Raw genomic sequence first — 22,731 nt, 5'->3', positions numbered from 1 at the left:
ATCTACTTGTTAAAATGTTACGTTTGTTCTGGTATACGAAAGTGACTTCTTGAAATTCATGTTTCTAGTACATAAGAGTTAGAAATTTGTTCGTAAAACTATACCTATTACAGTTTTCTAAAAGTGTCTCTCGTTTATTTAGAAATACCTAGAAAAGGAATCATTTGTTATGAAAGCATAGATTTTTGGTGTAGAGTCTATGATAGACAAGGATACATATAATCTAAGAAAAGTTTAGTTTATACATGCATTACGACAATTTATATTTCAAAAGATAGAATGCTATTTTAACATATGTTATATATATGAAAGTTCCCTATAAAGTTTGTAAATCGCATGTGATTTGGATATATAAAAGCATATAAAATAGTTCTTTATGTAACACACGATAATACTCGTGTGTTTTTACTTGTAATCCCCCCTTGAAAGCATATAAAAGAATTTATAGAACATTTAAAGGTAAATTAAGGGATATGAACTCACTTGAAAGTTTGAAGATAGCGAGATGGAAAATCGGGCAGAGTTTCGTCTCGAGAAACGGATTTTTCTCGGGAGTCTCGGGAGTAAAATCGACCCTCGGGACTCGAGCAAAAAGACCAGAGCTTCGGGTTTGAAAGGGCACGGAAAACGAGGCAATATCGTGAGAGAAAGGAGAGAAATGAGCATTTTTCTCAGAAGCCTTCGCATGCAATTTATAGGGGGTCTGAGAAGCCTCGTACGCGGGGCGTACGCTCGTACGCAGTGCGTACACGTACGTCATGCATGACCGAAGCCTCGACTGCCTCGACTTCGGATGGGACGGATCAGTCTGGCGGGTCGGACGGGTCGGTCGGACGGGCGGGTCGGACTGGTCGGTAGCCTCGCATAGGGCGACGTGGACGATCCGAAGCCAAGTCCCTCGGGTACGCAGGGCGTACAGGGGTACGCAGCGCGTAACTCGGATGAGGATGTTGACTCCTCCTTGGATAAGGCTTGATTTTTGAATTAAATAAATATATAATTTATTTAATAAACTTCAAAAAATCATATCTTCTTCATACGAACTCCGTTTTCGATGGTCTTTATATCCACGCGTAGGTGAGACTACGCTCTACAACTTTCGTGTAGACTCCGTTGGCAAATTCCGAAATTATTTTTATTATTTATTTTATAACTCATCGTGTTTAAGGAATTTCTTCAAAAATTCATAACTTCTTTATCTGACGTCGGTTTTTGCCAGACTTTTTAGCGCTGAAATACCAATGTCGAGACCTTCGATTCTCGTTTAGGTCATTCCGGCCAAAAGTCGCTCGATCTCCGATTCGAGTTTTTAGCTGTTTGTTACTAAGCTGAACTTGAAAAAAAACATAACTTCAATATACGAAGTCGGATTTGGGCGTTCTTTTTACCTACGATAATGGTTTAACGACATTTAAACATAGAAGGAATTTAAATAGAATTATTTGGACATTTTATTATGAAAGTTAATTTTATTAACTCAAAAGTGTTTACAATACTTGACCTTTTAGGTCATTACAAAGAGTTGAAATATCGGGTTGTCACAGTGTGTAGGGAACTGAGAAGTTGTGAGTAATGCCTTTAGAAACCAAGAAACTATTTAGGAGATGGTTAGTAAACTCGGTTCCATTATCACTGCAGATACGTCTAATTGGTAACTTGATCTGAAGTTCGATTTCCTTGACGAATTTGATCAATACCTGCGGTGTTTCTGACTTGAGTCGAAGAAAGAAGACCCATTTGAAACGTGTAAAGTCATCCACTATAACCAATATGTATTTTTTGTGATGAAGACTGGCTACGGTAGATGGACCGCAGAGATCAATGTGCAAGAGTTCCAATGCTTCAGAAATTGAGGATTCAATCATCGAGGGTGACTTGCTTTGAATTGCTTTCCACATTCACATGCAGGACAGAGAGTATCATTGTTGAACTTGAGAATCGGAAGACCTCTGATGAGTTCACCTGTGACCAGATTGTTGATGTATCTGAAGTTGAGATGAGCTAGCTTGTGATGCCATAGCTAGCTGACTTCGGATACTGTTTGGACAGGAAGCATAACTGCGGTTTGCCTATGATCAGAGATACATCCAGAGGGTACATAGTACCTTCGGATCTGGACTTGATCAGACAAGTGCTCCTATCGCTTGTCATTACATAGCAAAAATGGTCATCAAATTCAACACGATGGCCTACTTTACATAGTTGACCAACACTGATAAGATTGTGGTTAAGGCTTTCTACATAAGCAACCTTTTGAATAGAGAACTTTCCCATAGTAAGAGCACCATAACCTCGGATTATCCCATTCGCATTTTTCCTGAATGTAACATTTCCAACGTTGCAAATTGGCCTGAAATCTCGAAGGTATTCTAACCTTCCTGTCATGTGCAAGGAGCAGGCACTATCGATTAACCATTCTTCTTCATGTTCCTACTTGAACAAGGCCTGAAAATTACATGGTTAGTTTAGGCATCCAAACTAGTTTGGAGCCTGGGAGAAAGGAAGAGTTTCTGAATGATGCATGAATCGAGGTTGCAGGGACTGGTTTCGTGTCAAATTTTAATCCTAGTCCTGGGTGTTTGTGAGTTTTTGGAGTGTTGCGATTTTTTGAAAAGTTACGAGGTTTCTGAAAAGGATCAGTTTTGACATGAGATAACCTTTTCTGACAACTATATTGACATTGACAAGCTGAAATTTTGTCTTTTTTTGACACTTGGTTTGGTCAGCGGTCAGAAGGATAAGGTAGACTTGTGACTGGTCCGAGGTTGGTAAGATCTAACATTGGTGTTGTTGGAATTTGAAAAAGGTTGTTTCGAAAAAGATTTAGCACGTGTAGATACCTTGGACCTTTTTCTAGGATTTGGTAAAATACCCTTCCACTTGTTGAAATTTTGATTTGATTTTAAAAGTGTTGGAGTGGGTAAGATACCCTTCCATTTTGGATCATTTGAGGAATAGATTTGAAAACCATTGATTGGAAAAGACCTTTCTTTCTTTTGGGTTGTGTCAGATGATTTAGGAATGGATGTTGAAACTGTACATTCCTTTTTGCATGTTTTCTTGATGGGAGAGTTTTTTGAAAAATAGTGAGCAAATACAAACTTTTCTGGACTCTTAGATTTTGGAGATCTGATGTGTCTTTTATTTTTTGAAAAGGTTTGTTGATTTGTGCCTTGGGATGGAAATTCCTCTTTCAAACCCTTTTTTGCTAAGTTTTTTGGAGAACCGTAGTCATTAGTGTTCATCTGCGGTTTCCTGGAAACCTTTGAAGATTTTTGAAAACGAGGACTTGACTCATCCGAACTTGAAGAGTCAGGATTTTGAGAGCATTGACCTACTTTAAAGTTCTCTATGGGTAATTCATGATGAATTGGCTGAACAGTCACGAAGATTTTTATTGTGGACTGCGGTAAGGATGACTTGACTACCATAGAGTAAGTCTGAATTGTGACTTCAATGGTACTTTTGTGGGACTTCTGTGACTCATGACTACAGTCAGCGATGTTGCGGTCTGAGGATAGAGATGGAAAGTCCAAAGAGACTTCGGGACTATCTATGACTATTTCTTCATCAAAAACTGATGAGGAGTTTGAATGGATTGTACCACAGATAGGAGTTTGATCACATGTGTGACCCGAAACCTCAAGCACAATTTCCTCAATAACACAGTTATTGCTTAAATTATGAAATCTACCGAAGTGAGTTCTGATTTCTTAAGGAAAAGTCTTGTTATTGACTGGAAAAAGAAATTCTCGGTCCGGAGGGACATACAGTCTATCTTTGTTAAACCGGGGTGAGGAATCCTTTGCGGTAGGATATCCATTGGACCAACCCCAATTGTATGTATTGTCCACGGTTCCATTGTTAACCAAATTTTCAATAGCTTCACTTTCATTGAACAAAATTTCTATTAATAGATTTAGGCGTACAATCTCACTCTGAGTTAAATCGCTTTGGTTCAAAGCTATCTCTAGTTATGTTTCACTCAACATTCTAGCATCTTTTTCTAACTCTAAGTCCTTTTGTAACATAGCCATTTTGATACTTTTGTTGTCCAGTCGTCCTCTCACATGAAACATCTCTTGGGACGCTATGTTCTTCTCATCTAAGGCTTTGTTGTACTCTGTAAGGACGACAACAAATGTGTCATTAAGATTGTCTATGAAGGGTTGACAGTCATGCATGTTATAGTCTAGAGTTTGAATCATGAGTTTTACTTGTTCGATGATGCTTAGAGTTCCATCTTTTTCCATGTAGCAGTATTTTTTTTTTTGCTTTGTAGACCCATCATCATCAGTAATTGCTAGCATGTTGATTTTGCCTTTTCCTTTGATATTGCTGATGGTTTCTTCTTCATCTCCGGATGGCCAAACTTGATGGTTTCTTTTGACATCGACTACGTATGCTCTAGCCTTTTCCTTTTGCTCCAATTCTTGAGCCATTCTAATTCTCTTTGTTGCACTTGTGACATATTATAACATCACTTTTGTCTTCTGAGGGAGTAACTGAGTCAGAGGTTTGAATAGACTACGGTGCCTCTTTTGGTTGAGTATTTTGAGAATGTGGTGGTGGATGAGAACTTTTGGGGTAACGAGAGTGATTATTCTGTGGGTTAAAGTTATGGTTGAAAGGAGGTTTGTTGAATTGCTGATTTTTTTCAAAAATAAGAAGGTGGTAGCCGGTTGAATTGTTGACTAACAAGAGCGATAGCCTTCTAGAATTCTTCTTCATCATCATATTCTGAGTTGGCTTCGTAGGACTGTGGTGTAGTGTCATACGAGAGAGAGTAGGATTGATTATGTGGAGCTTGTGCTACAAGAGCAAGTGGTCCTCCGAAGTCAGCACAATCTTTAAGTACAGTGGATTCTTGTGCTTGCAGTTCACCGTAGAGCTTGTAGAGAGACAATGAATGAATCTTTCTATCCCCTTGAACTATCATCTTGGTAGTAGTCCAATGTCTTCCCAAACCGTTGACAAATTGAAGGTTTGTTTCATGGTTACTTCGGACGATGCCAACATTTAATAACTTGGTGACTATCAGGTTGAACCTTTTGAAGGAGTCTTCTAGACTTTCGCCAGTATGAGCTTTGAAGTTGTTGAATTCATTGAATGCAATAGTGAGCTTCTTATCTTGAGCTTGTTCTGAGCCTTCGTATAAGTTCTTAAGAACATCCCAGATCCCTTTTGTTGATTTGCAGTTTATGATAATGTTGAAGTTGCCAGGAGCAACTCCACAAGAGATTTCATAAAAGGCAACAACATCATTTTCGATTTTATCAAGATCATCTTTGGTGGGACGGTTCATGACTGGTTGTCCTCCTCCTAGTCTGGCTGTGGCTCCATCAGTTTGAACGGGTGTAAGAACGGGGACATGTGGTCTTTCTTCTACGGACCGCCATACATCTCTACCAAGTATCCTTAAGTACCTTTCCATTCTCTAAGACCAGTGATGGTATTCATTTTCCACCAAAATTGGAGCTCGATTAGAACCACCAACACTGTTGGAAACATTCAGAGATAGTGCTTGTGCCATTTTTCCTTTTTTTAAGAAATGAGCTTCAGTGGTATAGAAGGCCCTTTGAAAATCAGAGTTTTGTTTTTCACAAAGCAACCACTATGGCTCTGATACCAATTGTTGAGAGAAAAACTTAAGACACACTTGAACAAACATTAGAACAAGTATAGTTGCGGAATAATGAATAGTTAATCTCAAAGGATCTAAAAGCTCAACAATAAAAGGTTAATGAGTTAGATAGTTAGAGAGTTAGTTGTGGAAATGTAAGGAAATATAAATGATAGCAGGTTATATATCAAGTATACACATAAGTTGATTCATAACATGGAATGCATTCAGACCAAGTTAGTGACTGAGATCAAGCTTCGTGATGAAGTCACGAGTGACTTGCTCCAAAGACAACTAATATTCAATTATGTTCGAGAGGATTTGAGAGTAAGAATAAATATGAGATGCGTAGATATAGACTTGAAGATTGTTCAGATATTTGATTGATGATCTATCCTCTGTATTACATAAGAAAGAATGAGCTCTATATATAGAGACTCAAGAGTTACATTGGATCACATCTCTAAGAGTACCCCTTCAGGGCATACTGGACAATATAGTGTATTACAGAAAAGTAGATGAAAATAAACTAAGTAAAGTAAGTAAGATTGCGGTTGGCTAGATGACTTCAGATGAGGCTGCTGATGAGGGCTTGACTGCGGATGATTGAGAGATGCGGTAGGAATAGTTCAAGAGGGTCACTTCATGATTCAACAATTTCCCCCTAAGTGACCTCTTTAACTTTTCTTCATCTACAAAGTTTTAGGAACTTGATCAGAATCCACCAAAACTTTCTGATAGTTTCCAACCAGGTGATCCTTCTCAAAATTTTGAACTTGACTTCGACAGTAGTGTGTTTAGACTTTTCTGCTGCGGTTCACAGATTTCAAGTTGCTTCCTTGTAATTCAATTCATGGATGTAATAGGAATGAAGTATTTGACCTTATCAACCTTCCTTTTGACGATGACTCCAAGTTCATGGAAGTTTGTTGCACCTAGGGATCTTTCTTTATAACCTTCGGTAGGCGTTGGTGCATGATCGAGTGGTGGTAGATCGAATTTCTTGGCAATTGTAGGGTGGATGTCCGAATTAATCTTTGCAAAATCGCAGATGGTTTCCTTCAGAAAAATACTTGCCATTTCAAGCGCTATCTTCTTTTTCGGATACTTTTCACACTTGTTTTGGAACACCTTTTCTATCAGAAAGACTTCTTCTAGGTTCATACATGGTAAGTCATCTTGGGTGCGGACATTGTCCTGATTCCTTCTTGTAAGGGTGTATTAAATGAAGTCAGCCTTCATGAATTTCAGCGGTTTGAAGTTCTTGACTGCTGATGGTCTATAGTTAGATCAAATTTTCTCTATGGAAGGGGCATGTTTGGCATGAAAGCGATTGAGTCTCTCGAATTCCATAGGAAATCTTTGGTGATCCGGTAGGCTACGGTCAAATTGCTTAAATACTGTGAAGTATTTAGCGTTTGGGGAGATAGGAACATCCCGGTAGCCATCAAAAGGGGGTTCAGCATAGGTGAGGGTAAGGTTTGTAATCATCGTCTAGTAGTCTGCGGTGGGGATTTATCCAAGAGTTGATCAAGGATTCATCCATGACAGTGTCGAAACTGCAAGTCAAAAGAGTGAAAATAGTCAACAAGTAATCCTAAACCTTCAAAGGAGAAGAAAAGAAAGGGTAGGCCACTAACTAGGGATGTGGCAATGAAAAAAACAACAACATCCACAAGTCAAAAGAGTCAAAATAGTCAACAAACTTAGGAAATGGATGGACAAGCAAGGTGTAACAGTAAAAAAACGTTAAGCTTTACTATTTGTTTTATTTATCAAATCTTTAGTGTCTACTATTATTAACACGATTACTGTTTCATTAACAGGGTAAAGCAAAGGCATATCAATCTGTTAAAGGGATACATGAAGGTAGTAGCAAGAACATTGAAGATGAAGGGCTGCAAGATGTTATGTTGGTCCAGGATTTGAAGAGGGATGCACATGCTACATATTTGCTTGCATTAGGATACTCAGAGAATGAGGTGTATCATGTACTATCTGAACAACATTTACTTGTTGATCTTTTGGATGAAGTTCCACCTATTCTGTAACCTATGGATGAAGAAGTTCTAGAGGTTGAACAAGTTCAACCTGTTCCGGAAGAAGTTCCACATGTTGGACAAGTTCCACCTGTGCCTCAAGTTGATATTATACCTAAAACAGAGGATGAAAGCATTGCTGAAAGACCACCATCCCAAAGGTTGATGACAACAAGGAGGCCTTCTTAGAGAATTACTAAAATTCAGACTGGAATGAAGGCTGTTGGAAAGATGGCTGCTAGACTAGGTCGAAGTAGGTTGGACTGTGTTTCTTTGGAGTAGATTAGGGTGAAGAAGGTTAGGGTTGATGAGCATGGTTTATGTTAGCCTTTTTTGTATTAGGTAATGTACCCTTAAGTAATCCCATTGAATATAATTATCTTTTGTATGTCGTATACCGAAACATTACTACCCCTTTGGTAAATTGGATGGGTCAGTTAGCAAAATGTATGGATTTTGATGGTAAGAATTTATGTAATGTTGGTATGGTGTTTATGGTAATTTTTTGTTACATAAGTAAAGGGTAGTTTGGTCTATTAGCATCATACTTCCAATTCACTTGGTTATTATTTGGTATTTTTCATAGCATTTTTGTTAAAATATGTGTAATGTTGGTATAGTGTTTATGGTCATCATTTTTATCTTTTATAATCTCAATTGTTTCATAAGGTAAGGGTATTTAGGTCCTTTCTTTTTTTGGTTACTGGTTTGTTATTTGGGTAAAGGGTAGTTTGGTCTACTAGCATCATATGACATCATACTTCTAATTCACTATCATAAACATACACTTCACTATATATATATATATATATATATATATATATATATATATATATATATATATATATATATATAGGGAAGGGTTATTTGGAAAACAAAAAAACCCTAAAAATCATAAAAATACATAAAAAGATACTTAAAGCTCACAAAACTTTTTTTTTAATTTTTTATAGAAAAATCTTAGCATTTTTAATAAAATCGCTTAAAAAAAATAAAAAATCAAATATTTTTTTAAATTGGTTTTTTTCAGCGATTTTATACTAGAAGCTGCGTTTTTTTTTTTCATAAAAAATTCAAAAAAAAGTATTGTGATCTCTAAGTATTTTTTTTATGCATTTATTTTATTTTTAGGGTTTTTTGTTTTCCACAGAACCTAAACACACACACACACACACACACACACACACACACACACATATATATATATATATATATATATATATATATATATATATATATATATATATATATATATATATAAATTGGTTAACATTGGAACCTACAAACTTCAAGGTACTACATCAATACATACACACAAAAATGGTCAACATTTGACCTTAATCTATATTAATTAATACTTAAAGAACTACCACAACTTCTTCCTCCTTACCCCGTGTAGACCATCCAAATCTAATTTCCTACCATGACTACTAAAATAACAAGCAAACCAATCATAACCCTAAAAATATTCATCAATCTTATTTCACCATGATGAGGGTTCCTTTTTCCCTGTCCAGTGGTTTTTTTATTCTTTGCCATAACTTCAAACAGAAGTTCCTTGTACCATGGACTTACTTCACCGTCATACCATTCAAAGTAGCCACAATCTTCAACTTCATTAGGCCAGTACCTGTACCCAAAGTATCTTCTTCCAGGATTCTTCTCACTCGTTGGTATCTTCAAGGGGGCAATTACTCCATAGTAGCACGTCCTAGAGGGACCGCTGTTTGACTTTTTTACCCCACTCATTGATCTAGTTGATTGAGATGAAGACACCATTTCACAATGCTCGTGAAGAAGAACTTAGATGAAATACTACTAGAAAAACAGCCTTTTACGACGCACAATTTATGATACGCATTGATTTACGATACACAAATGTGGGTGACCTAAAAATAATGTCAGCTCTTAAAAAATTTTAAGGATTTCAGACGTGCATTTTTGCGTGCCCTAAAACTAGTGTCAAAAAAAAAAACATGGAGGGCGCTTATTATAAAATGTGCGTCATCTAGACATGTCGTTTTATAATTTTTAATGAAACGCACGTTGTTTAGTAGCAAGCAGGAAAAGAAAACCCAAAAATTAGAAAAGCCCGCTTTCCCTTCCCTATTTCCCCTCTTTGCCCTAAGCATTTTTGACACATCGTTCTATATCCCCATAATCGACGATACATTTTTCCCCTCCCCACATCGACCGCCAACTACTCCCCTTGCACTCCGGCCACCGCTATGTGCTCTGTCATGGTCGTCGACCCTCCGCCATTGCCGACCCTCCACCATCGTCGACATCGAGACGAGTAGTGGTAGAGAATATGTCGGGGAGTCCTTTGGTGCCGGGGTTCCCACTGGCGGCTCATCTGGAGATAATGAGATAAACGCGGGAAACCAATATTCAGGGGCAAAATTGTCGATCTGTTTTTAGGGTTTATTCCCACTCATCATTCCATCGCATCCTCTTTCAATTTCTCAGTGTATCCACTCATCATTCTGTCGCCTTCCAAGCAAGATTTCGCATTCTCCATTCAAAGTTGGTGCTAGGGTGAGCTCGATGGAGCTGCTTCTTCGTAACCCCACTAACACCCTCTTCATCTGTTAAGGTTCCCTCTCCGTCGATTCCAGTCAGCAAAAGGGATGATATAAAAGGTAAATTTCTTTTCTTTTTAGTGTTTTCTTCCATGAGATTCTTTAAACTCTATATATTCTTTTCTTCCTGTTCACAACCATAGCTTCCACCTCTGCTGGAAATGATGAATTTATTGGAAACTTAATTGTTGAAGACATTGATAAAATCGGTCATGGTGGAATAATTTCTATTGAATCTTCTTCATAAAGTGAAACTTCTGTGATTATTGAAGGAATAAAGGTATCAAGTGAAATACATCTTGTGATATTTTATTCATACATCATAGCATTTGTGTGTTTCTATTTCCTATGTTCTTTCTGCATTAAGTCAAAAAGTCAAAAAGAAAACTGATATAGCTTACTAGATTAAGTTACTTACTAATCATGTATTACAAGGACCAAAATTAGACATATGTCCATTGCTTTAGACCTTAAGGTTGATCTCAAATAGGAGTCTGAAATGGCAGTTGAAGGCACCACTACTCAAACCAATGCAGGAAAAACTAAGGTTATTTACTACACAAGTCAGTGTTTTAGACCTTAAGGTTGATCTCAAAGTAAGGTTGCTAAGATATTGGATTCTCCTGCTAAGATATTATGTGAAGAGTATGATGGGGAAGAACAAGAGCGTTCTTCCTATATCAGAAAACTTAACAGAAAACCACAAAGCAGGACAAAGGCAAAGAAAAAGACCCCGATTTATGTTTATACGTATAAGGTACCCTAATTTTGATATAAAAAAGGAAAATCTTGCGTTTAATTTTTGGGATTGAAGAACTAATAAGATATATGATTGTTTCTGATTAAAAGGTTTTATTTTTGAATGTGCCCTAGATATTGGAAGCTGACTTACAACAAGTAGCAATGGTGATGGGGATTACAGAAGAGATTGATGTAACTGATGATATCAGTAATGCGGATGCTATTTTAGCATCCAGTTAAGAAATGAAGGAGAATCCATGGATACGCACTGTAGCCAAATTTCACCAGTTACTCGTGTTTGTTATCTAGGTGTTTATTTTGTTATGTTTTGGTTTGCGTACAAATAGAATATATATATATATATATATATATATATATATATATATATATATATATATATCGATTTAATTGTGTTATTTAATAAAGTTTTGTTGAATCACAATCAACTACCATGCCTCAAATGGTGAACGCAATTCAAATGATTCTCGGGAGGGACTTATTTGGTGCAAAACTGAAACAACTGAAAAAAAAAGCCCGATGGATATTGAAATTGAAGATGATGTTCCAAGAAGAAAAGCATCATTAGAGGAGATTGATGCCTTAGAGGTATTTTTGTTCCATTGTTATGCAAATTTTTAAGGCACTTTTATCCTTTGTTATGTTAGCACTGATTGTATTGATTATAGGAAGTTCGACTTGCTATAGAGTATATTGTGATTCCAAGTTGAGAACCTGTGGAGCTTCTACCTCGATGCTCAGAGATAATAGCTCAACAACTTGAGCTTGTAAAAAGTTATCAATTGGCTATAGAAAACTTGGGAACTGACCTCAATCCAAGGCTGCAGATTCTTCCACAAAAGTTAAACAAGAAATCAGGGAAAAACTCCAAACCTAGTTTATGCTTCATTGCACCTACGGGTGGTGTTGCAGGCACAAGTGTTGCTAGGCTACCAGTTTTGCCAGAATAGTGCATGTAACAAAAATAGTTGAATTTGAAGAAAAAGCTCTTAACACAATGACACAAAAAATGGTTTTGACTCGTAAGGAAATGATATGCTTAATGTTATACTTGGGGGTTTTCTGATGTTGTTTTTTGTCATTTGTTTCCTTGTTTTTGAATTTTTTCAGCAAGAGGTGGTTTTAGAAAGGTATTGGCTTGGGGTTTAGCTCGCCTTTAAAAAAGAAAAGTAGGTATGTGCTTATTTTGTCTATCTGTTCTACACACAACATCTCTAAAGGAATAAGGCAAGCTTCAATATTTTATCAGATTGCTTATGGTTTTGGGATATTTCAATAGTATCATGATTAAGAAACTTTTCACTCTACATAGGTTTTTACGCAACTCTCTAGTTGTTAGGGCCCATGTAGTTACATCAACACAAGTAATCCATTTGTCTTTTTCTCAGATTTTTCTTCATTTGAGTTTATTTCATATCCATTTCAGGAAATTGCTAGACAATTATGTATAGAGCACGAACTGATGTTTTCCAAAATGGCACAACCCTCCCCTGGTTCATCTATGAATAAAATTTTAACAGTAAGTTTTTTTTGTTATTTTAACAGTAAGTTTTTTTTGTTATTTCAGGAAATTGCTAGACAATTATTTCATCAAACTTCTCTAGAACTCAACTTCTTGTCTGATGTCCCAGTTTATTGGTTGGAATCCAGATGTCTACTCAAATTTTAACAGTAAGTTTTTTTCTTGTAAGTTACTTTTACTAATAACAATAGATAATTACTTTGCTCTTCATGGGACTTTATGTTATTATACATACAGGAAGGCCCTGTCATAAAGGAATGGTATACAACCTCTATGTAATTCTATGGTTTCTACTTACTGTAAGTTTGTTATATGTTGGATTTATTTTTTCATTATCTTTTGTGAAGCTGTTGCTATATTGCGAAGTCGTCCTTTTAGTGATGTGAAATGATAAGATCCGTTACAGATCTGATCTCAATAGAGGAAATTTTGTACCTTTCTATGGCTCTTAATATCATGTGCTGTTACTTGTTAAACTATAGCTGCTTGCTAGTTATTGGTGAATTTTTGGCCTCACTAAGTTGGCAAACTGTAGTCGATTGCTACTTAATTATTATGAATTTTTGGCTGAACTACTTAAGATCTTTCAAGAAATAGAATGTACAGATAAAGATTCCCTCTGTACCTCATGCACAATGGTTATTTATAACTCTTATTATTTCATTTCTATCTTATTCTTCTAGTAAGCCATTAATTCCAATGCAGTCGACTGTTTTTTATAATCTTTATGATTTGTATTTAGTTTAGTCTTCTATCCAGACCAAATTATCCTTGAAAGGACTTATAAATGATCATCATTTTTGGCATCCTGTGAAATTGTTCATAATTGGGTTGTTAATGTTCCTGTTTGTTTTCATTTATGCAGGTAACAATATTGTTGAGTTAGAGGTGAAGAACACATGGCTTTCTGTGGACCATATGAATCAGATGTTAATGGTAACAAGTTTAACACTCGAGTCCCTAAGATCGGATGTTAATGGTAACAAGTTTAACACATGTGTCTTTGTTATACATACAGATTAGGAAGGCAGATCCGACTTTGAACATGGAGGCTGATGAAGGAGACAATTACACACATATTCCAGTAAGAAACAGAGTTGGATGATTATTTGTTAGTTTTATACGAATGTATAACCCATGTTAGCAATGTATTATTTTTGTTTAACATTTGAATGATTCTTTGTATGACATATTATAATTTGTGTAATTTTTTTTTTTTTGAGTATGAAATTTTATTTTATATTATGCAATGGATTGTATTTTTGTATATGGTATTTTATTTCTATTATGAAAAATTAATAAATATATTAATATTTTTTTTGAACATTTAAATTTACGATACGCAAAAATGTATGTCATCTTCGTTTATGACATGACCTTTCTTGACAGGTGTTTTACTGATACGCATTGCGTGTCATAAATGCATGTCGTAAATGTGCGTCGTCTATAGAGGACGCGCAAAAGCGCGTCATCTCTCGTTATGACATGGTCTTCCTTGACGCACATTTGCGCGCCGTGTGAGCGCTTTATGACATGCAATGAGCATCGTAAAATGTTGTTTTTCTAGTAGAAGAGAAGATCGATCTACGGTTGTAAAGGGTTGAGGATGTTAGGGATCAATTATAAAGGCTCAACTGTCATGTAGGGTCTTAGGTGGATGCCACATAAGCAAATGGCCCACTCAGGAAAATTCAAATCGGTTGACCTAAAGGCAACTTGTCATATGGTTACATTTAGTAAAAAAATCAATAACACAATGTCAAAATTGACACAAAAAAAAAAATATGTCAAATTTGAATTTCTGCTTAAACTGGGTGTTTTTGTGCTATTTACTCAATTTAATTTACTAAATACATTATAAATATTTTAATCATATTTCATTAAGTCTCATAAACATCAATTAAGTACAATGAATGAAAAACCATTTTAGCTGCAGTCACTTAATTTTGAATAATCTTTAATTGAAATTTGAAAAGTTGAAATATTAAAATGGAATTTCATTGTAATTAATAAATTTTATTACATCAGTGTGGTTAAAGATATAATTTTAATTATTCTTTCAAATATTCACTTAAATAATGATAATTTATATAATAATTTAGACTTCTATACACATAGTCCTTATATATAAAAAATACATATAAAATATTAGACACACATAACTTATTTTTGATAAAAAGTTTTGATGTTTTTGTTATAATATTTAGTCAAAACATTTGATGGTTGTATTATTCTTTAATGGACTAAACACAATTTCATTCCTATTTTACATTATATTATTCTTTAATGGACTAAACACAATTTCATTCCTATTTTACTAATTCTCATCAGTATCAACATAAATAAAAAGCTCTACTTAGTTTTACTGGTTTAATTTTAAATTAAACATATTGATACTTTATTGGTTTTACTATTAGTCCAAAGACTATTTTATAAATAGTTGAAAGTTAAAAGGTATAATGTTAATGTAAAACCTAAACTGTAATTAGAAAATTAATTAAAAAATTCCTAAAAAATGTATATAATCAACAATATAATTGTATTATGTGCAATGCGCAAATATTCGCCTAAGTGGTAAATAATTTATTGATCCCTCACTTTTGGCTATCGATGGTTCTTTACGCTCACCGTTAGAAGCATTCAAAGGTAACTTAGTTGATCGACACTTCTTTTCCCTCACCCTTACATCATCTTCATAAAAGAAATCCTAATTAATGCTGATGCAGGTAGAGGATGGCTATGATGGATAATGGTCTGTAATGATGTATACTCTGTTGATGCAACAAATGAACTGAAGTGAAGATACTGGTGGTCTCTGTGGTATTAAAATGACAAGTTGGTGGTGATGTTGACAATGTCTGGAAAGGGTGAAAGAGGTTTCCTCTTGAGAGGGTGAAGGACGGTGATATTGGGTCTCATCCACCATCTGGATATGCCTTAGATTTTGTGATTAAGACGAAGAAGAGATAAAGTGTAAAGAAAGCATGGAAAAAAGAGTAGGGATGGGGGTATCGGATTGGGTTGGGATGTTTTTTAATTTCTTTTTACTTTTCTTAAAATCATATTTAAACAAAACTAAATGTAAAAGTAAATAAAAAAGAAAAAGAATTTATTTTATGGATAAAAACCAATCATATAAGTTTTAGAAACAATAGTGACAATGTTCGTAAAAAAAATTAACAAGAAATGAGTCTATAAATTTGATAAATAAGAAAGACCATTTATATTTATTTTACTCAATAATAATAATAATAATAATAATAATAATAATAATAATAACAACAACAACAACAACAACGAAGACATGAGAAAAAAAAAAAAAAAAGAAATAGAAATAGTCAATTCAAAAATTAGTTTATTAGTTTACAAAAAATCTATCAAAATAATATTAAAAGATGTATATAAAGACACTCAATTTTTAACATTTTCCTCTAAAATATTCTCAATCTTTTATGGATTCAAAATATTACTTAAAACATAAATTGTTGATTCCTACTAAATACAATTATGTATTTAAATATAGTTTAATAAAACTATATAAAACATAAACTGTTGATTGGTACTAAATAGAATTGTTTTATAACAATTATTTATGCATTAAACTATATTTTTATACAATTACATAAAATATAAATTGTTGTCTATAAAAATATTACTATTATTTACCATACACACATTCTATAATCTTCTTCATTTGAGATTCATGCTATAAATACACAAGAATGTCTTCTCTTCCAAAAAGTGTGCATGACAACTATTAGACGAAATGCCAAAAATGATTCATGTATCGATAGTGTTTTTGTTGTTGTTTTCAAATGCTCTTGTTTATAAAGTTTGTCATGCTTCTTCTTACTCCCGTCTCATAAGCGGTGGTGTTGACCATCATCGTCATTCTCCCATTAATAAGCAACCACTCGCCAAAATCGCCATTCACAAAACTGTTATCGCTCTCCATGAATCAGCTTCCATTCGTTATAACCTTAACCCTTTGCTACTGGGTATCAAGGTCAAGACTCGTTTTCTTCTCGTTAATTTGAATAACTATTCAAATTCTATGACTTCAATTTCTAAATATTACGATAGGTGGCGGATGCTCAATGGATTAACATAGATCTCGAGTACCCTGAACCATCTGAGGACGATTGGGTTGGAGTTTTTTCTCCGGCGAAGTTCAAGTAATCTTATATCTTAATATCTATAGTACCTAATCTTCCCCCATGAATGATTTATTTGAAAAACTGAATGAATGGCAGTGCTTCCGATTGTTCATCTGAAGCTGGTAACTGGCCGGAGACTCCAACCTTATGCACAGCTCCAATTAAGGTAAAACACCATTAATTACTTTGAATGATTAAGAAACTCTATGATAATATATAACATATGTTTTTTTTTAACTTGTAACAGTACAAGTTCGCAAATCAGTCCACTACTGATTATGTTCGAACAGGAAAAGCTAAACTCACCTTCCGGATCATCAATCAACGTGAAGATTTCGCGTTTGCATTATTTACAGGCGGATTAGAAACTGTGTGTGAATTAGTCGCTCTTTCTGGTTTCCAGTCGTGATTTTTGGAATTCTGCAATGTATGTGATTTATCACTAATTGGTTTTTCTGAATTACAGCCGAAATTGGTTGCTGTTACTGATCCTATATCATTTCCAAACCCTAAGGCCCCTGTATACCCTCGTCTTGCCCATGGAAAAGCTTGGGACGAGGTGCACATTTACAAACTCTAAACCTTTTTAAATTCTAATCTTTATATATTTTGCTATATTGGATGTGTAGTTTCTAACCTTTTTTTCTAATTTTCTTCAGATGACTGTAACATGGACAAGTGGCTATAACATTGATGAAGCAACTCCAATTGTAGAATGGGGATTGAAGGGTCAAAGCAAAAAGCTTTCTCTAGCAGGAACGTTGACTTTTACACGTGGCAGCATGTGTGGTATAACTATAATAAATGAAGATTAATTTTGCCACATGTTAATCTCTCATTAGTTTTGACACTTGTTGTTTTATGATATTTTTGAAATAAATTATATTCACATGTTGATTTCTAGATTTTTCCAAAATTTTAAATTAAAAAGTCACAAAATACTTATATATTTATATATGCAAAGTATTAAATGTTATAAATATGATAGTAATTGTAATTAATATGTTTTTTCTTTCCTTATTTCAAAATTTTAATTAAAAAATACTTAATGTTTACATTTTAATATTTAATTTTTTTAATCAATCCGTGTAATACACAGATTTTACACCTACTAAAAAGAATAGTTGACAATCATTTTTTTAACCGATGCCATGTAATGTAGGCCCACCTGCACGTACAGTTGGATGGCGGGATCCTGGTTTTATCCACACTAGTTTCTTACATGACTTATGGCCAAACACTATGTATGCGTCTCATTTTTCACATAACAATTCTAAGAATAAAGAAACTATGGAAAAAATATATTTTTATTTTTCTAAAATTGTTTAATGAATGATATTAAATTACTATTATACACCTATGGTGTAGATATAACAGATCTTACAAATCACAACATTATTTGTCCAGGTATGAATATAGAATGGGGCATATAATGGTAGATGGATCAATCACTTATAGTGATATGTATACATTTAAATCATCTCCATATCCGGGACAAGATTCCCTTCAACGTGTTATCATATTTGGAGACATGGGAAAGGTAGTAAGAAGTTGTTAAAATCATAAAATAAAATATTAAAATATAACAATAACTAATTTTTAAAATTCATGTTTCTAGGCAGAACGTGATGGGTCAAATGAGTATGGAAATTATCAGCCAGGATCCCTACTTACAACAGACCAATTGGTCAATGACCTTGAAAACTATGATATAGTGTTTCATATAGGAAATTTACCATTTGCGAATGGATTTCTCTCACAATGGGATCAATTCACAGAACAAGTCGAACGCATTTCATCAGTAAAGCCATATATGATTGCAAGGTTCGTGTTTCTAAATATAATAAAATTTTAATGATATATATTTCTATTTTCTAACTAAATTATGTATTAAGTACTTTCCTTTTATATTGCAGTGGCAACCACGAACGAGATTTTCCTAATTCTGGATCTTTTTACAACACTCCTGATTCAGGCGGTGAGTGTGGCGTACCTGCTGAGACCATGTATTATGTTCCCGCAGATAACAGAGCTAAATTCTGGTAAAAATATTTATTTAGACCTATAATATTTTTATAAAAAAGTCTTGTTCATATTGTATGTTGTTTACAGGTATGCAACGGATTACGGGATGTTTCATTTTTGTATAGCGGATTCAGAGCATGATTGGAGGGAGGGTTCAGAACAGTATGCATGGATAGAGAAATGTTTTGCATCAGTCGACAGACAAAAACAACCATGGCTCATATTTGCTGCTAATCGTGTTCTTGGTTATTCTTCTAACAATTGGTTAGCTGATGAGGGTGCATTTGAAGAACCCATGGGTCGTGCAAATTTGCAAAAGCTATGGCAGAAATACAAAGTAGACATCGCGTTTTATGGGCATGTCCATAATTATGAAAGGACGTGTCCTATATATCAGGTACTAACTTACTAACTGATTCTGATACCATGTTAGATATATAGAGATAGACAGTGTCATGTTGACTTGTTGACTTTTTTTGTATAGAACCAATGTGTGAACTCGGAGATATCGCGGTATTCTGGTACAGTGAATGGGACAATTCATGTTGTTGTTGGCAGTGGAGGGAGCCATCTGTCAGATTTTACTCAGATAAATACGTTTTGGAGCTTGTATAAAGATCAGGATTGGGGATTTGTAAAACTTACTGCATTTAACCACTCTTCACTTCTATTTGAGTACAAGAAGAGTAGTGATGGTTTGGTTTATGATAATTTCACGATTTCAAGAGATTATAGGGACGTGTTGGCATGCGTACATGATGGGTGTGAAGATACTACTTTGGCAATTTAAATCCCATAAAAAGTAGTTCTCCTATAAAAAATCGTCATATTAGTTCTTAAGACTTAAGGATTCCATTATACGATTGCAGGTGTTATGGTTGTAATTGTAGCTTATTACTATATAACCAAGTTTCAATTATAATGTATTTATTCCATTATTTTTGTTTAATTTTTCTTGATATATATGGTTTCGTGCTCCTTTCTTAGTTGGTTGGTACATGGTAATTGTTTTCTATAAGCATTAAGCAAATTCACTTTTTTTACTATTGGATATAAGCATACTTGAGATAGACATGTACAAGTGTATAACTATCCAAGACTCCTTGAATTATATGGCGGGCGTTGAAAGGGGGCAAAGTGGGCGGCTGTACAGATCCCAAATTTTTTTATTATATATTATATATGCATTTATTTAAAAATAAAATACTTATAATATCGATAGGGACCCTTTTTCTTTGACTCGTCCTGGTCAATTTATAATATTTATATCCTTAGGTCCGACCTGTTGAATTATTTGAAGAAAAAAACCTTAAGCGTAACCGTAAAGTTAGTGTTATCAAATTATTTTTACATCTTTGCAATTAATAATGGAAAATTTTACAATAATTTTTATATTTTTCTTATTTTTCTTATAAATTTAGTCGATTTTATAATTTCATGAAACCATTTTGATTACAACTGTTTTTTATATCAATAACTTTTTATTATCACAGGTTTCACCCGATTATTTCGCTTATATTGACCTTCAAAAAGATTGTTCTGCATATGAATGGACATGATCCTCGAGGGACTAGGGGGCCAAAGGCAACCGCTTAATTGTTTACATTGCAATAAAGGCCACTAAAGTTATATATGTCTCGAAAATACTAGTGGAGCATAGTTTTGTTTGGTCTTGTTATTGGTCAGAATCAAACCGCAAAACACAAATGTGGTTATTCCAACCACGAAACCAAATGTAGGTAATTTAACGATGTTGTTTTCTGTTTCTTATGTGGGTTTGTGCTTACATTTGGTATTTTTATTTATTTATTTATTTATTTATTTTACAGTTTTAAATCATAATTACACATTTCAAATTTCACATAACTTGTTTGAGCATATGGTGTAATTTTTTTTAAAGAATTTAAAAAGTATTACTTGTAATAATTTCATAAGACAATAACTTAAAACACTACCGATTGATTTAGTATTAGTCGTAAGTCGTGAGAGACTATGGTTGAGACTCTGACAACGAGGGATTGCTATGAGGGCTAAGGCATAACTCTGAATTATGGTAGTGATAATCAATTGTGAGTTACGATGTGAGTTGATTCAATATCCTACTTACAGTTTCAAGCTCATATCTTTTTTAACAAGTAATATATCAATAATTAAGTAATATATAATTTATTATTATGTATAACTAGATTATAGCCCTCTTTGTAGATCATATCTTTGTTAAACACGGAAAACACATAAGAACATATAATCGTCTACAGATATTGTATAATTATTATAAAAAAATATGGTTATTAGTATTATTGTAATGTGTAAAAAATACATTGAAAACGATAAATATATATATAATCATTGAAAGACCTCTTTGTAGACAATATTTTTTGTTTTATAGTTGAACGGCGTTCCTCGTCTCATATAGTTATGATATTGTTATATAATTATAAACATTTTAATTAAACATTCTTTTCATAATAAGGTTACTTAATTTAAACATATATTGACAACTAATATACCGTTTTTTCTACTGCATTAAATATTGACAACTATTTCATTTATTCAAATAAAGTTATATAATATAATTTATAGAATGTTAAACGTTATATGGATTTAATTTTAGTATATCATCAATGGAGATTGTTTTCAAAATCATGATTGATTTATTTTAAATTGATTATGAATATAAGTGCTAGCTTTTATGTTTGTTCTTACTTATTTGGTGTTCGCAAAAATTTGCATTAGTTTTGGGCGCAACTTTGAATAATTTTAGTATATAGTTAATGTAATTTTGTATATATATATTTCAATTATATGAAATATCAAATAATGACATTTCATTACTATTGTGATAATTTAGTTTATATATTGTACTTTTAGTAATCTTAACGATCTTATTTTTTCTAATAATCGTAATGCTTTTACTAATTGTACTTTTTATAAATCTCTTAATATCTTATAATTTTTATCTTACTTTATAATTTTTCATAACTATGTTATTTTCAAGATTGACTGCGTTAATTTTTTTTTCAGTCTATTCAATTTTATATTTAATTGTAGAACATCATCGTTTGTATGTATTCTGAAATTTCACTTTAAAACTGCTTAATCTTTACACCTTTATATCATTTTTTTTAATAAACTCGTGTAATAATTATAGAATATATATATATATATATATATATATATATATATATATATATATATATATATATATATATATATATATATATCTCATTTTAATTAACATTTACTTCATTCATTAAATAAAATTCCTCATTTAACGGATATATTTTTGGAAAGTAATAATTATAATGGAGCAGCATTATCTGAGACGTAAATGTTTGATATACTTTTGGAGGAAAAAATCTAGATCATTAAAAAAATTTATATAAAGAAAATACAAATTTAAATTTGGTGAAATTATGGATGAAATTACTGGTGAAAATTATTTTGGAGGGAGTTGTATTTTGTAAGGTATAATAATATTACAAAATTCGAAATATGTATATTTGTTGTGTAAATTTATAAATTTTATTGTTACTATATAACGATAAAAAAGTAGGATGATATGATATACAAAAACATAATATTTTCAATAATATTTTAAAATCATGCCCAAATTAACCGGATTCTTATGACATAAAAATTAAAAAAAATCATAATCATCTCTAATATATAAAAGTAACATTTTTGTAATTTATATCAGTTGACAACATAGTTAATTTCTATTTTGTTAAAGGTACGTAATATCTTTCATGTTTATTTGAAATGTTTCAGAATAGTAGTTAACTGATTTTATGTAATTTGTGACAAAGAAAATTGAAATATATGAATACATATATTTGATATAGGAAGAAAAAAATAATCGAAAAAAATATAAAAAGCGAAAGAAGGTACATGCCTTCTACTGTACAAAAACGAATGTTTGAAGCAGAGAATGATGATGGAAATTATAAGCAATAATAATGATGTTGTAGGAGAATATTTGAAAAAAAGAAACAATTGAAAATAAGTGTGAGCCGCGGGTTCA

At 33.2% G+C, this 22,731-nt stretch overlaps 2 protein-coding genes across 2 annotated transcripts; one reads left to right on the top strand and one right to left on the bottom strand.

The window, feature by feature from the left end:
* Window positions 1-9,072: 9,072 nt before the first annotated feature.
* On the bottom strand, window positions 9,073-9,441 carry LOC111915245 (uncharacterized). The gene has a single exon (XM_023910918.1). It carries the CDS (start codon window positions 9,439-9,441, stop codon window positions 9,073-9,075), a length of 369 nt encoding a protein of 122 aa, XP_023766686.1.
* Window positions 9,442-16,253: 6,812 nt separating this feature from the next.
* On the top strand, window positions 16,254-19,693 carry LOC111915253 (nucleotide pyrophosphatase/phosphodiesterase). Its single transcript, XM_023910926.3, has 12 exons — window positions 16,254-16,531; window positions 16,609-16,700; window positions 16,779-16,848; window positions 16,930-17,052; window positions 17,149-17,241; window positions 17,342-17,471; window positions 17,845-17,926; window positions 18,090-18,222; window positions 18,301-18,506; window positions 18,599-18,724; window positions 18,795-19,104; window positions 19,192-19,693. The coding sequence occupies exons 1-12, from the start codon at window positions 16,292-16,294 to the stop codon at window positions 19,495-19,497; spliced, it is 1,911 nt and encodes a 636-aa protein (XP_023766694.1). The 5' UTR covers window positions 16,254-16,291; the 3' UTR covers window positions 19,498-19,693.
* Window positions 19,694-22,731: the final 3,038 nt, after the last annotated feature.

This window comes from Lactuca sativa, chromosome 4 (assembly GCF_002870075.4).
Source record: "Lactuca sativa cultivar Salinas chromosome 4, Lsat_Salinas_v11, whole genome shotgun sequence".
Taxonomy (NCBI): Eukaryota; Viridiplantae; Streptophyta; class Magnoliopsida; order Asterales; family Asteraceae; genus Lactuca; species Lactuca sativa.
The sequence above is the reverse complement of the archived record's forward strand: the minus strand, read 5'-3'. Positions and strand labels throughout refer to the sequence as shown.

What these genes read in the sequence shown, in the direction of transcription:
- LOC111915245 (XM_023910918.1), bottom strand. Translation starts at nt 9,441, where the DNA reads ATGGTGTCTTCATCTCAATCAACTAGATCAATGAGTGGGGTAAAAAAG.
- LOC111915253 (XM_023910926.3), top strand. Translation starts at nt 16,292, where the DNA reads ATGCCAAAAATGATTCATGTATCGATAGTGTTTTTGTTGTTGTTTTCA. An exon ending in AAGCCATATATGATTGCAAG is followed by an intron (nt 18,507 to 18,598) that starts GTTCGTGTTTCT and finishes TTTATATTGCAG; the next exon opens with TGGCAACCACGAACGAGATT. An exon ending in GGACGTGTCCTATATATCAG is followed by an intron (nt 19,105 to 19,191) that starts GTACTAACTTAC and finishes TTTTTTGTATAG; the next exon opens with AACCAATGTGTGAACTCGGA.